The following is a 15348-nucleotide window of genomic DNA, read 5'->3' on the forward strand; positions in this document are numbered from 1 at the left end:
CACAATAAATACCATTGAAAAAGATCATCTATTTGACTGTGTGCCAAAAAAAAAACACTATCAATGCCCTTCTCAACAACTATAAATTGGAACCCATCTTAAGGCCAACTGTCAGTATTTATGTAGTTAAATGAATCTATCTATGTGTCAGGATGTATCCAGGTCATTTCTCAGAGTCCAACAGAAACATAACGTACCATCATTTGGACCGCTGTGTACCTTAATGACGCTACACCAGGCAGGCAGAGAGACTTGATTCATCTTCATCATTCAGTACATGGGTGAAAGGTTCATTCGTAAAAGGTAAAGAGCCTATTCATCAGGTTGACATGTCTCTCCCTGGGCCCAACACTGTGTTGATACAACATGAAGGAGGAAAGCACCTTTAACTTGTGTTACTTGTACGTGGCTCACATGTCTACTGACATTGTGTTCTTCTCAAATGGCCCCATTTTCCCCATATAGTCTACCACTTTAGGCTCTGGTCAAAGGTCGTGGACTATATAGGGAATAGGGAACCATTTGGCAAACAGCCCTTAACATGTAGAACAGTATTCTCCATCCTCCTGGAGAAAGGTTCTGAATAGTCTTGTTTCTGATTTGCTCTGAGGATGTATCTGTGTCTATGTAGAAGCATTGAAGTTGAGTGCCCATCGTTTTCTAACTATAGTGAGGTTGTGCTAGTGTTGTGGGTATGTTAAAGGCATACTTTACTTTCTTTCTACTGCATGGATATGTTGAACACACTTTCAGAATACGCAGAGAACCATTCTTAGTGTGGTTTAAAAGTCAACCCATATGTTTCAAAATACAGTCGACTATAGTAGAGATTGCAAGGAATTATTCCCAATAAATTAGTTCTAAAATTACATCTAAATACTAATTCTACTTAAATGAGTCCTAAAATAGTTTTTTTTTTGAGAATTAACTCGTTGCATTGAGATTCCTGGCCAAGTTAAGTTATGTTGTTGTTCCATTTTAATGTTTATTTTTAATATACATGTCTACTGTTCAATCACTTTGAAAATGTTGTTCTGGCTATTCAATACTGATGTCCCTGACTTCACAAATCACTGGGACATGATTAATGTACTATACTGGCTGATTGACTAATGATTAATGTACTATACTGGCTGATTGACTAATGATTAATGTACTATACTGGCTGATTGACTAATGATTAATGTACTATACTGGCTGATTGACACATTTAAATGTTGTTCTGGCTATTCAATACTGATGTCCCTGACTTCACAAATCACTGGGACATGATTAATGTACTATACTGGCTGATTGACACATTTAAATGTTACTGACACCCTCACAGGTATCTGAATTTGATGAATTATCTCGCTGTGGAGATTTAAGTATTTTTACAGCAATAGCAAGGTTGTTAGGGGGTTATATCTCACTATACGGCTGCAGCACAGTCTATGCCTTAAGACACAAATGCAAGAGTTAATTTACCCACTAGTTTAAAGACCATCTCTTCACCCAACTAATATTTAATTTACTCACTACTGTAAATATCATCGCTCTGGATAAGAGCGTCTCCTAAATGACTTAAATGTAAATGTAAATGTAAATATCATCTCTTCTCCCCCTGATAGAGTTAATTTACTCACTACTGTAAATATCATCAATTCTCCCCTGAAAGAGTTAATTTACTCACTACTGTAAATATCATCTCTTCTCCCCCTGATAGAGTTAATTTACTCACTACTGTAAATATCATCAATTCTCCCCTGAAAGAGTTAATTTACTCACTACTGTAAATATCATCAATTCTCCCCTGAAAGAGTTAATTTACACACTACTGTAAATATCATCTCTTCTCCCCTGAAATAGTTAATTTTCCCAGTAGTGTAAATACAATATTTTCTCCTCTGAAAGAGTTAATTTACCCACTTTTACCCACTAGAGTAAAGACCATCTCTTCTCCCCTGAAATATAATAAACATGTCGCTCCAGGGTATTGATTCTCTGAGGCAGACTCTGTTAATATCCCTGTTCTCTCTCAGAGGACCTTCAACTGCTGCGTGGACATTTTCACTCCCATTCTTGGAAAGGGACGGAATTAAATCCTGCATTACAACGGCTAAATCAAAATGGAACCCTATTCCCTATACAGAGCACTAGTTTTGACCAGAGCCCTATGGGCCCCAAGGTTGCAGCCATACATAGGACGCTATGTATTATTACAGCCATTTGCAGTATATGTTATAGTTGTTTTCTAATGGTGTGGTCAAACAGTCAAAACAAACTAAAGCAAATCAAATCTAATTGTATTTGTCAGTGAAATGCTTACGAACAAGCCCTTATCCAACAATACAGTTTTAAGAAAAACAGTTTTAAGAAAAACAGTTTTAAGAAAAACAGTTTTAAGAAAAACAGTTTTAAGAAAAACAGTTTTAAGAAAAACAGTTTTAAGAAAAACAGTTTTAAGAAAAACAAAGTGTTAAGAAAGTTTTTACTCAAAATTGAAGTTTAAAAAGTGAATCAATAAATAATGTGTGAAATGGGTTGAATATGAGTCTTTGGTGTATATTAGTGTGGCAGTTACTATATGTGTTTATGTCCGTAGCAAAATGTGTTTTAAATTCCAGGGAGATACTCTCGACTGCTGTCGACATGGTTTAATGTCAGGGATTTGTTTGTTAAATCAACTTGCAGCTAAAATGTTGACAATATAAAGTCTAAATTGTTTTATTTGTATGTACTGATGGTGCTGAATCGGGTTTTGTGGACGTTACAAAGGTGTCCCACAGGGATTCATTCTTGGTCCGGTTAAACATCGACACAATAAAAAGGTTCACCTGTATGCCGTTGACACTGTGGTGCATGCTATTTCCCCAAGAGCTGACCAGGCTCTGTCAGAGCTTCAATCAGCCTTTATGTCCCTATAGAAAGCCTTAGTTGAATTGAAATTGGTCCTTAATGCAGGTAAAACAAAGTTTACCGTATGTTATTTTCCAAGTCGCATTGAAATGTATCTGATGATCTGTGCATACGTTGGAAGGTGCCCTCATTGATCATGTCCCTACATATAAATACATGAGTATCTGGAATTACGAAAAGCTTTCCCCCCCCAAAAAAAAAAAATCTAAAGGAAGTTTGTTCTGAAGTGTCAGAGAGATATAGGAAAGATCAGGATTTATTTTTTACATGTATTAACCCCTTATTTTTGTCCCTAATCAGTCTCCGTACTTCCATTCATTTATTCAACTACGACCGCTGGACCTTCAGACGAGTCTTGTGAGAGCTGTGGGCACACGATGAGTCTTGTGAGAGCTGTGGGCACACGACCAGTCTTGTGAGAGCTGTGGGCACACGACGAGTCTTGTGAGAGCTGTGGGCACACGACGAGTCTTGTGAGAGCTGTGGGCACACGACGAGTCTTGTGAGAGCTGTGGGCACACGACGAGTCTTGTGAGAGCTGTGGGCACACGACCAGTCTTGTGAGAGCTGTGGGCACACGACGAGTCTTGTGAGAGCTGTGGGCACACGACGAGTCTTGTGAGAGCTGTGGGCACATGACCAGTCTTGTGAGAGCTGTGGGCACACGACGAGTCTTGTGAGAGCTGTGGGCACACGACCAGTCTTGTGAGAGCTGTGGGCACACGACGAGTCTTGTGAGAGCTGTGGGCACACGATGAGTCTTGTGAGAGCTGTGGGCACACGACCAGTCTTGTGAGAGCTGTGGGCACACGACGAGTCTTGTGAGAGCTGTGGGCACACGACCAGTCTTGTGAGAGCTGTGGGCACACGACGAGTCTTGTGAGAGCTGTGGGCACACGACCAGTCTTGTGAGAGCTGTGGGCACACGACGAGTCTTGTGAGAGCTGTGGGCACACAGCGAGTCTTGTGAGAGCTGTGAGCATCCTAGAGCAAAACGTGTGTACTCTTGAAAATCTCATATTTCCACAGAGGGGACGTAATAGTTTTGTAGGCCAAACCGTTTGAATGCTAAAGACAATTTTTTAAACGAAAATATAGATTTTCAGGATGTCTCATGGTCTGACAAACACAGCTCTAACTCTGTCACCTTCTACTGCAGATGAGGAAGTGATCCACAGGCAGATGAGGAAGTGATCCACAGGCAGATGAGGAAGTGATCCACAGGCAGATGAGGAAGTGATCCACAGGCAGATGTGGTGGATGGAGACGCATCCAATTAAATAGCAGATATCTGTCTAGTTTAAATGTACTGATTTTTATGGTGATTTTTGTATTATGCTAATTCGATTTCCTTGGGGGCGCAGACATTGACCTTAAGTGCTTAACTTACTTACTTGTATAAAAAAAAATGAAAAAAAATGGAAAAAAAACTTGACCTTTGTCTTTCTATGGAACTTCCTGTCCCTGACTGTAACTCAGACAGTTCTGGAGATGTACTATTCTCAAATATCAACGACGGCCCAGGAACAATCTGGAACAATGTCTACCTGCATCAAACTACCAGGAACAATGTCTACCTGCATCAAACTACCAGGAACAATCTGGAACAATGTCTACCTGCATCAAACTACCAGGAACAATCTGGAACAATGTCTACCTGCATCAAACTACCAGGAACAATCTGGAATAATGTCTACCTGCATCAAACTACCAGGAACAGTGTCTACCTGCATCAAACTACCAGGAAGAATGTCTACCTGCATCAAACTACCAGGAAGAATGTCTACCTGCATCAAACTACCAGGAACAATGTCTACCTGCATCAAACTACCAGGAACAATGTCTACCTGCATCAAACTACCAGGAACAATGTCTACCTGCATCAAACTACCAGGAAGAATGTCTACCTGCATCAAACTACCAGGAACAATGTCTACCTGCATCAAACTACCAGGAACAATGTCTACCTGCATCAAACTACCAGGAACAATCTGGAACAATGTCTACCTGCATCAAACTACCAGGAACAATCTGGAACAATGTCTACCTGCATCAAACTACCAGGAACAATGTCTACCTGCATCAACCTACCAGGAACAATCTGGAACAATGTCTACCTGCAACAAACTTCCAGGAACAATGTCTACCTGCATCAAATACCAGGAACAATGTCTACCTGCATCAACCTACCAGGAACAATCTGGAACAATGTCTACCTGCATCAAACTACCAGGAACAGTGTCTCCCTGCATCAAACTACCAGGAACAATCTGCAACAATGTCTACCTGCATCAAACTACCAGGAACAATGTCTACCTGCATCAAACTACCAGGAACAATGTCTACCTGCATCAAACTACCAGGAACAATGTCTACCTGCATCAAACTACCAGGAACAATGTCTACCTGCATCAAACTACCAGGAACAATCTGGAACAATGTCTACCTGCATCAAACTACCAGGAACAATGTCTACCTGCATCAAACTACCAGGAACAATCTGGAACAATGTCTACCTGCATCAAACTACCAGGAAGAATGTCTACCTGCATCAAACTACCAGGAACAATGTCTACCTGCATCAAACTACCAGGAACAATCTGGAACAATGTCTACCTGCATCAAACTACCAGGAACAATCTGGAACAATGTCTACCTGCATCAAACTACCAGGAACAATCTGGAACAGTGTCTACCTGCATCAAACTACCAGGAAGAATGTCTACCTGCATCAAACTACCAGGAACAATGTCTACCTGCATCAAACTACCAGGAACAATGTCTACCTGCATCAAACTACCAGGAACAGTGTCTACCTGCATCAAACTACCAGGAACAATGTCTACCTGCATCAAACTACCAGGAACAATGTCTACCTGCATCAAACTACCAGGAACAATGTCTACCTGCATCAAACTACCAGGAACACTGTCTACCTGCATCAAACTACCAGGAACACTGTCTACCTGCATCAAACTACCAGGAACAATGTCTACCTGCATCAAACTACCAGGAACAATGTCTACCTGCATCAAACTACCAGGAAGAATGTCTAGCTGCATCAAACTACCAGGAACAGTGTCTACCTGCATCAAACTACCAGGAACAATCTGGAATAATGTCTACCTGCATCAAACTACCAGGAACAGTGTCTACCTGCATCAAACTACCAGGAAGAATGTCTACCTGCATCAAACTACCAGGAAGAATGTCTACCTGCATCAAACTACCAGGAACAATGTCTACCTGCATCAAACTACCAGGAACAATGTCTACCTGCATCAAACTACCAGGAACAATCTGGAACAATGTCTACCTGCATCAAACTACCAGGAACAATCTGGAACAATGTCTACCTGCATCAAACTACCAGGAACAATGTCTACCTGCATCAAACTACCAGGAACAATGTCTACCTGCATCAAACTACCAGGAACAATGTCTACCTGCATCAAACTACCAGGAACAATCTGGAACAATGTCTACCTGCATCAAACTACCAGGAACAGTGTCTCCCTGCATCAGACTACCAGGAACAATCTGGAACAATGTCTACCTGCATCAAACTACCAGGAACAATGTCTACCTGCATCAAACTACCAGGAACAATCTGGAACAATGTCTACCTGCATCAAACTACCAGGAACAATCTGGAACAATGTCTACCTGCATCAAACTACCAGGAACAATCTGGAATAATGTCTACCTGCATCAAACTACCAGGAACAGTGTCTACCTGCATCAAACTACCAGGAAGAATGTCTACCTGCATCAAACTACCAGGAAGAATGTCTACCTGCATCAAACTACCAGGAACAATGTCTACCTGCATCAAACTACCAGGAACAATGTCTACCTGCATCAAACTACCAGGAACAATGTCTACCTGCATCAAACTACCAGGAACAATGTCTACCTGCATCAAACTACCAGGAACAATGTCTACCTGCATCAAACTACCAGGAACAATGTCTACCTGCATCAAACTACCAGGAACAATCTGGAACAATGTCTACCTGCATCAAACTACCAGGAACAATCTGGAACAATGTCTACCTGCATCAAACTACCAGGAACAATGTCTACCTGCATCAAACTACCAGGAACAATGTCTACCTGCATCAACCTACCAGGAACAATCTGGAACAATGTCTACCTGCAACAAACTTCCAGGAACAATGTCTACCTGCATCAAATACCAGGAACAATGTCTACCTGCATCAACTACCAGGAACAATCTGGAACAATGTCTACCTGCATCAAACTACCAGGAACAGTGTCTCCCTGCATCAAACTACCAGGAACAATCTGAACAATGTCTACCTGCATCAAACTACCAGGAACAATGTCTACCTGCATCAAACTACCAGGAACAATGTCTACCTGCATCAAACTACCAGGAACAATGTCTACCTGCATCAAACTACCAGGAACAATGTCTACCTGCATCAAACTACCAGGAACAATGTCTACCTGCATCAAACTACCAGGAACAATGTCTACCTGCATCAAACTACCAGGAACAATCTGCATCAAACTACCAGGAACAATCTGGAACAATGTCTACCTGCATCAAACTACCAGGAAGAATGTCTACCTGCATCAAACTACCAGGAACAATGTCTACCTGCATCAAACTACCAGGAACAATCTGGAACAATGTCTACCTGCATCAAACTACCAGGAACAATCTGGAACAATGTCTACCTGCATCAAACTACCAGGAACAATCTGGAACAGTGTCTACCTGCATCAAACTACCAGGAAGAATGTCTACCTGCATCAAACTACCAGGAACAATGTCTACCTGCATCAAACTACCAGGAACAATGTCTACCTGCATCAAACTACCAGGAAGAATGTCTACCTGCATCAAACTACCAGGAACAGTGTCTACCTGCATCAAACTACCAGGAAGAATGTCTACCTGCATCAAACTACCAGGAAGAATGTCTACCTGCATCAAACTACCAGGAAGAATGTCTACCTGCATTCAAACTACCAGGAACAATGTCTACCTGCATCAAACTACCAGGAACAATGTCTACCTGCATCAAACTACCAGGAAGAATGTCTACCTGCATCAAACTACCAGGAACAATGTCTACCTGCATCAAACTACCAGGAACAATGTCTACCTGCATCAAACTACCAGGAACAATCTGGAACAATGTCTACCTGCATCAAACTACCAGGAACAATCTGGAACAATGTCTACCTGCATCAAACTACCAGGAACAATGTCTACCTGCATCAAACTACCAGGAACAATGTCTACCTGCATCAACCTACCAGGAACAATCTGGAACAATGTCTACCTGCAACAAACTTCCAGGAACAATGTCTACCTGCATCAAATACCAGGAACAATGTCTACCTGCATCAACCTACCAGGAACAATCTGGAACAATGTCTACCTGCATCAAACTACCAGGAACAGTGTCTCCCTGCATCAAACTACCAGGAACAATCTGCAACAATGTCTACCTGCATCAAACTACCAGGAACAATGTCTACCTGCATCAAACTACCAGGAACAATGTCTACCTGCATCAAACTACCAGGAACAATGTCTACCTGCATCAAACTACCAGGAACAATGTCTACCTGCATCAAACTACCAGGAACAATCTGGAACAATGTCTACCTGCATCAAACTACCAGGAACAATGTCTACCTGCATCGAACTACCAGGAACAATCTGGAACAATGTCTACCTGCATCAAACTACCAGGAAGAATGTCTACCTGCATCAAACTACCAGGAACAATGTCTACCTGCATCAAACTACCAGGAACAATCTGGAACAATGTCTACCTGCATCAAACTACCAGGAACAATCTGGAACAATGTCTACCTGCATCAAACTACCAGGAACAATCTGGAACAGTGTCTACCTGCATCAAACTACCAGGAAGAATGTCTACCTGCATCAAACTACCAGGAACAATGTCTACCTGCATCAAACTACCAGGAACAATGTCTACCTGCATCAAACTACCAGGAACAGTGTCTACCTGCATCAAACTACCAGGAACAATGTCTACCTGCATCAAACTACCAGGAACAATGTCTACCTGCATCAAACTACCAGGAACAATGTCTACCTGCATCAAACTACCAGGAACACTGTCTACCTGCATCAAACTACCAGGAACACTGTCTACCTGCATCAAACTACCAGGAACAATGTCTACCTGCATCAAACTACCAGGAACAATGTCTACCTGCATCAAACTACCAGGAAGAATGTCTAGCTGCATCAAACTACCAGGAACAATCTGGAACAATGTCTACCTGCATCAAACTACCAGGAACAATCTGGAATAATGTCTACCTGCATCAAACTACCAGGAACAGTGTCTACCTGCATCAAACTACCAGGAAGAATGTCTACCTGCATCAAACTACCAGGAAGAATGTCTACCTGCATCAAACTACCAGGAACAATGTCTACCTGCATCAAACTACCAGGAACAATGTCTACCTGCATCAAACTACCAGGAACAATGTCTACCTGCATCAAACTACCAGGAAGAATGTCTACCTGCATCAAACTACCAGGAACAATGTCTACCTGCATCAAACTACCAGGAACAATGTCTACCTGCATCAAACTACCAGGAACAATCTGGAACAATGTCTACCTGCATCAAACTACCAGGAACAATCTGGAACAATGTCTACCTGCATCAAACTACCAGGAACAATGTCTACCTGCATCAAACTACCAGGAACAATGTCTACCTGCATCAAACTACCAGGAACAATGTCTACCTGCATCAAACTACCAGGAACAATCTGGAACAATGTCTACCTGCATCAAACTACCAGGAACAGTGTCTCCCTGCATCAGACTACCAGGAACAATCTGGAACAATGTCTACCTGCATCAAACTACCAGGAACAATGTCTACCTGCATCAAACTACCAGGAACAATGTCTACCTGCATCAAACTACCAGGAACAATGTCTACCTGCATCAAACTACCAGGAACAATGTCTACCTGCATCAAACTACCAGGAACAATCTGGAACAATGTCTACCTGCATCAAACTACCAGGAACAATGTCTACCTGCATCAAACTACCAGGAACAATCTGGAACAATGTCTACCTGCATCAAACTACCAGGAAGAATGTCTACCTGCATCAAACTACCAGGAACAATGTCTACCTGCATCAAACTACCAGGAACAATCTGGAACAATGTCTACCTGCATCAAACTACCAGGAACAATCTGGAACAATGTCTACCTGCATCAAACTACCAGGAACAATCTGGAACAGTGTCTACCTGCATCAAACTACCAGGAAGAATGTCTACCTGCATCAAACTACCAGGAACAATGTCTACCTGCATCAAACTACCAGGAACAATGTCTACCTGCATCAAACTACCAGGAACAATGTCTACCTGCATCAAACTACCAGGAACTGTGTCTACCTGCATCAAACTACCAGGAACAATGTCTACCTGCATCAAACTACCAGGAACAATGTCTACCTGCATCAAACTACCAGGAACAATGTCTACCTGCATCAAACTACCAGGAACACTGTCTACCTGCATAAAACTACCAGGAACACTGTCTACCTGCATCAAACTACCAGGAACAATGTCTACCTGCATCAAACTACCAGGAAGAATGTCTAGCTGCATCAAACTACCAGGAACAATGTCGACATGCATCAAACTACCAGGAACAATGTCGACCTGCATCAAACTACCAGGAACAATGTCTACCTGCATCAAACTACCAGGAACACTGTCTACCTGCATCAAACTACCAGTAACAATGTCTACCTGCATCAAACTACCAGGAACAATGTCTACCTGCATCAAACTATAGGTAACTCAGTCATTGACGAAACAAAAACAGAACAAGAAACAAGGGGGAAGAGAATAAAGGAGCAAGGCAACATAAAGGATGCTCAGTGATGTGTGTCAGAGTGAGGGAGGCAGTGAGAGATGGAGGGATGGGAGAGGAGGTTGAGGGAGGCAGTGAGAGATGGAGGGATGGGAGAGGAGGTTGAGGGAGGCAGTGGGAGATGGAGGGATGGGAGAGGAGAGTGAGGGAGGCAGTGAGAGATGGAGGGATGGGAGAGGAGAGTGAGGGAGGCAGTGAGAGATGGAGGGATGGGAGAGGAGAGTGAGGGAGGCAGTGAGAGATGGAGGGATGGGAGAGGAGTGGGAGTGGGAGATGGAGGGGAGGCAGTGAGAGATGGAGGGATGGGAGAGGAGAGTGAGGGAGGCAGTGAGAGATGGAGGGATGGGAGAGGAGAGTGAGGGAGGCAGTGGGAGATGGAGGGATGGGAGAGGAGAGTGAGGGAGGCAGTGGAGATGGAGGGATGGGAGAGGAGAGTGAGGGAGGCAGTGGGAGATGGAGGGATGGGAGAGGAGAGTGAGGGAGGCAGTGGGAGATGGAGGGATGGGTGAGGAGAGTGAGGGAGGCAGTGAGAGATGGAGGGATGGGAGAGGAGAGTGAGGGAGGCAGTGGGAGATGGGGGGATGGGAGAGGAGAGTGAGGGAGGCAGTGGGAGATGGAGGGATGGGAGAGGAGAGTGCACCAGTCTGTGTACCTTGAGGCCAGAGTCGGAGGGAAAAGGCCTATAATGGCATGCGCTAGTGTGAGCTAGACTGGATGGTTGCATACTCGACAAGGTCCCCGGCAGTTTGAACTGAGCTTCGTGGGCTGGGAGAGGAGGCCAGAGCCGCAGTATCCAGCTCCGCATACTGGACATCACAGTCCTTGTGGTCAGAGTTCTGGAGACAAGAGAGGCGAGACGAGTGTGAGGAGAGTGAGGAAGGAGAGAGAGGGAGAGAGAGTGACAGAGGTAGAGAGGTAGAGAGGTAGAGAGGTAGAGATGTAGAGAGAGAGAGAGAGAGAGAGAGAGAGAGAGAGAGAGAGAGAGAGAGAGAGAGAGAGAGAGAGAGAGAGAGAGAGAGAGAGAGAGAGAGAGAGAGAGAGAGAGAGAGAGAGAGGGTACTATGATAATGAGAGAGAGTTCTAATATAATGAGAGGATTCTATGATAATGAGAGAGGGTTCTAATATAATGAGAGGATTCTATGATAATGAGAGAGGGTTCTAATATAATGAGAGGATTCTATGATAACGAGTGTGGGTTCTATACTAATGAGAGAGGGTTCTATGTTCATGAGAGAAAGGTCTATGATAATGATAAAATAGATTAACTAGTTTCTGTATTCACGAAAGCTGTTATGAACGGGCCAAATGGATCTAAACAGAGATGACAATGAGCCTAAACACAACAGCATGATACACACAGAGAACACATACATGATGTGGAGAGGAGACGTGACAGAGATGAAGAGGAGACATGACAGAGATGAAGAGGAGACATGACAGAGATGAAGAGGAGACGTGACAGAGATGAAGAGGAGACGTGACAGAGATGAAGAGGAGACGTGACAGAGATGAAGAGGAGACATGACAGAGATGAAGAGGAGACGTGACAGAGATGAAGAGGAGACGTGACAGAGATGAAGAGGAGACATGACAGAGATGAAGAGGAGACGTGACAGAGATGAAGAGGAGACATTAAAACAGAAGACTTACTTATTGACAGACCAAAGGACAGGACGAGGCAGTACACAAATAAAATGACAGTTAGAGACATTAGACAGAAGACCAAAGACAGAAAGAATAAAACTGATCAGAGACATTAGACACAAGACCAAAGACAGAAAGAACCAAACTGATCAGAGACATTAGACAGAAGACCAAAGACAGAAAGAACCAAACTGATCAGAGACATTAGACAGAAGACCAAAGACAGAAAGAACCAAACTGATCAGAGACATTAGACACAAGACCAAAGACAGAAAGAACCAAACTGATCAGAGACATTAGACACAAGACCAAAGACAGAAAGAACAAAACTGATCAGAGACATTAGACAGAAGACCAAAGACAGAAAGAATAAAACTGATCAGAGACATTAGACAGAAGACCAAAGACAGAAAGAATAAAACTGATCAGAGACATTAGACAGAAGACCAAAGACAGAAAGAACCAAACTGATCAGAGACATTAGACACAAGACCAAAGACAGAAAGAACAAAACTGATCAGAGACATTAGACACAAGACCAAAGACAGAAAGAACCAAACTGATCAGAGACATTAGACAGAATACAAATGACAGACACCTAGGGTTTGAACATTCTAGTAACTTGCATCTGCAATTCCGAGGTTTTCCAGAAATCCCAGTTAAATAAAATAAATATATGCCATTTAGCAGACGCTTTTATCCAAAGCGACTTACAGTCATGTGTGCATACATTCTACGTATGGGTGGTCCCGGGGATCGAACCCACTACCCTGGCGTTACAAGCGCCATGCTCTACCAACTGAGCTACAGAAGGAAGAGTTGCAAAATCAGGAGGGAATAAACAAAAAATACAAAATCCTCCAAGTAGGATTTCTGGAAAACCTGGTAATTTGGGCAAGTTCCCATCCTACAGACAGATACAGACATCATCCTGAAAACACTGTATAAGACACATATAAACCCAGACTACAGGCACTCCTAGACATTAAACATTAGAACAAATTAAACCCAGGTTAAAGACAATCCAAGACATTAAACACACATATAGAAAAATACAGATGCAGAGATGAGACAGGAGACACAGGAGTAAGGAAGTCATAAAGAACATTATTTCACATAACAACATGGACGTTTTGATTTCCATGGCCACAGTTAGCAAGACTGTAGTAAGTCAAGATGTGTTGACTGTGTCCTGTGGGTGTCAGGATGTGTTGACTGTGTCTTGTGGGTGTCAAGATGTGTTGACTGTGTCCTGTGGGTGTCAGGATGTGTTGAATGTGTCTTGTGGGTGTCAAGATGTGTTGACTGTGTCCTGTGGGTGTCAGGATGTGTTGACTGTGTCTTGTGGGTGTCAAGATGTGTTGACTGTGTCCTGTGGGTGTCAGGATGTGTTGAATGTGTCTTGTGGGTGTCAAGATGTGTTGACTGTGTCCTGTGGGTGTCAGGATGTGTTGACTGTCTTGTGGGTGTCAAGATGTGTTGACTGTGTCCTGTGGGTGTCAGGATGTGTTGACTGTGTCTTGTGGGTGTCAGGATGTGTTGACTGTGTCTTGTGGGTGTCAGGATGTGTTGACTGTGTCTTGTGGGTGTCAGGATGTGTTGACTGTATCCTGTGGGTGTCAGGATGTGTTGACTGTGTCCTGTGGGTGTCAGGATGTGTTGACTGTGTCCTGTGGGTGTCAGGATGTGTTGACTGTGTCCTGTGGGTGTCAGGATGTGTTGACTGTATCCTGTGGGTGTCAAGATGTGTTGACTGTGTCTTGTGGGTGTCAGGATGTGTTGGCTGTGTCCTGTGGGTGTCAGGATGTGTTGACCGTGTCCTGATGTCTGACTGTGGGTGTCAAGATGTGTTGACTGTGTCTTGTGGGTGTCAGGATGTGTTGACTGTGTCCTGTGGGTGTCAGGATGTGTTGACCGTGTCCTGTGGGTGTCAGGATGTGTTGACTGTGTCCTGTGGGTGTCAGGATGTGTTGACTGTGTCTTGTGGGTGTCAGGATGTGTTGACTGATCCTGTGGGTGTCAAGATGTGTTGACTGTGTCTGTCAGGGGTGTCCTGTGGGTGTCAGGATGTTTTGACTGTGTCTTGTGGGTGTGTCTGTGTCTTGTGGGTGTCAGGATGTGTTGACTGTATCCTGTGGGTGTCAGGATGTGTTGACTGTGTCTTGTGGGTGTCAGGATGTGTTGACTGTGTCCTGTGGGTGTCAGGATGTGTTGACTGTGTCCTGTGGGTGTCAGGATGTGTTGTGTCCTGTGGGTGTCAGGATGTGTTGACTGTGTCCTGTGGGTGTCAGGATGTGTTGACTGTGTCTTGTGGGTGTCAGGATGTGTTGACTGTGTCCTGTGGGTGTCAGGATGTGTTGACCGTGTCCTGTGGGTGTCAGGATGTGTTGACTGTGTCCTGTGGGTGTCAGGATGTGTTGACTGTGTCTTGTGGGTGTCAGGATGTGTTGACTGTGTCCTGTGGGTGTCAGGATGTGTTGACCGTGTCCTGTGGGTGTCAGGATGTGTTGACTGTGTCCTGTGGGTGTCAGGATGTGTTGACTGTGTCCTGTGGGTGTCAGGATGTGTTGACTGTATCCTGTGGGTGTCAAGATGTGTTGACTGTGTCTTGTGGGTGTCAGGATGTATTGACTCTGTCCTGTGGGTGTCAGGATGTGTTGACTGTGTCTTGTGGGTGTCAGGATGTGTTGACTGTGTCTTGTGGGTGTCAGGATGTGTTGACTGTATCCTGTGGGTGTCAGGATGTGTTGACTGTGTCTTGTGGGTGTCAGGATGTGTTGACTGTGTCCTGTGGGTGTCAGGATGTGTTGACTGTGTCCTGTGGGTGTCAGGATGTGTTGACTGTATCCTGTGGGTGTCAAGATGTGTTGACT

At 43.8% G+C, this 15348-nt stretch overlaps 1 protein-coding gene across 3 annotated transcripts in view; it reads right to left on the reverse strand.

Annotated features, from left to right (window-relative positions):
* The window catches only part of LOC124005882 (nectin-1-like), a 579711-nt gene that overhangs the window by 16561 nt on the left and 547802 nt on the right, over window positions 1-15348 (reverse strand). The window contains exon 9 of one of the 3 annotated variants that reach the window (XM_046315519.1): window positions 11482-11650. The exons of 1 other annotated variant lie outside the window; for it this stretch is intronic. In XM_046315519.1, the coding sequence (XP_046171475.1) occupies window positions 11525-11650 (126 nt within the window). In that variant the 3' untranslated portion in view covers window positions 11482-11524. Of the gene's footprint in view, window positions 1-11481; window positions 11666-15348 lie in introns of all 3 variants that reach the window. One more of the 3 variants, XM_046315518.1, reaches the window with a different exon arrangement.

Source organism: Oncorhynchus gorbuscha, linkage group LG19 (assembly GCF_021184085.1).
Source record: "Oncorhynchus gorbuscha isolate QuinsamMale2020 ecotype Even-year linkage group LG19, OgorEven_v1.0, whole genome shotgun sequence".
In the NCBI taxonomy this organism is placed as follows: Eukaryota; Metazoa; Chordata; class Actinopteri; order Salmoniformes; family Salmonidae; genus Oncorhynchus; species Oncorhynchus gorbuscha.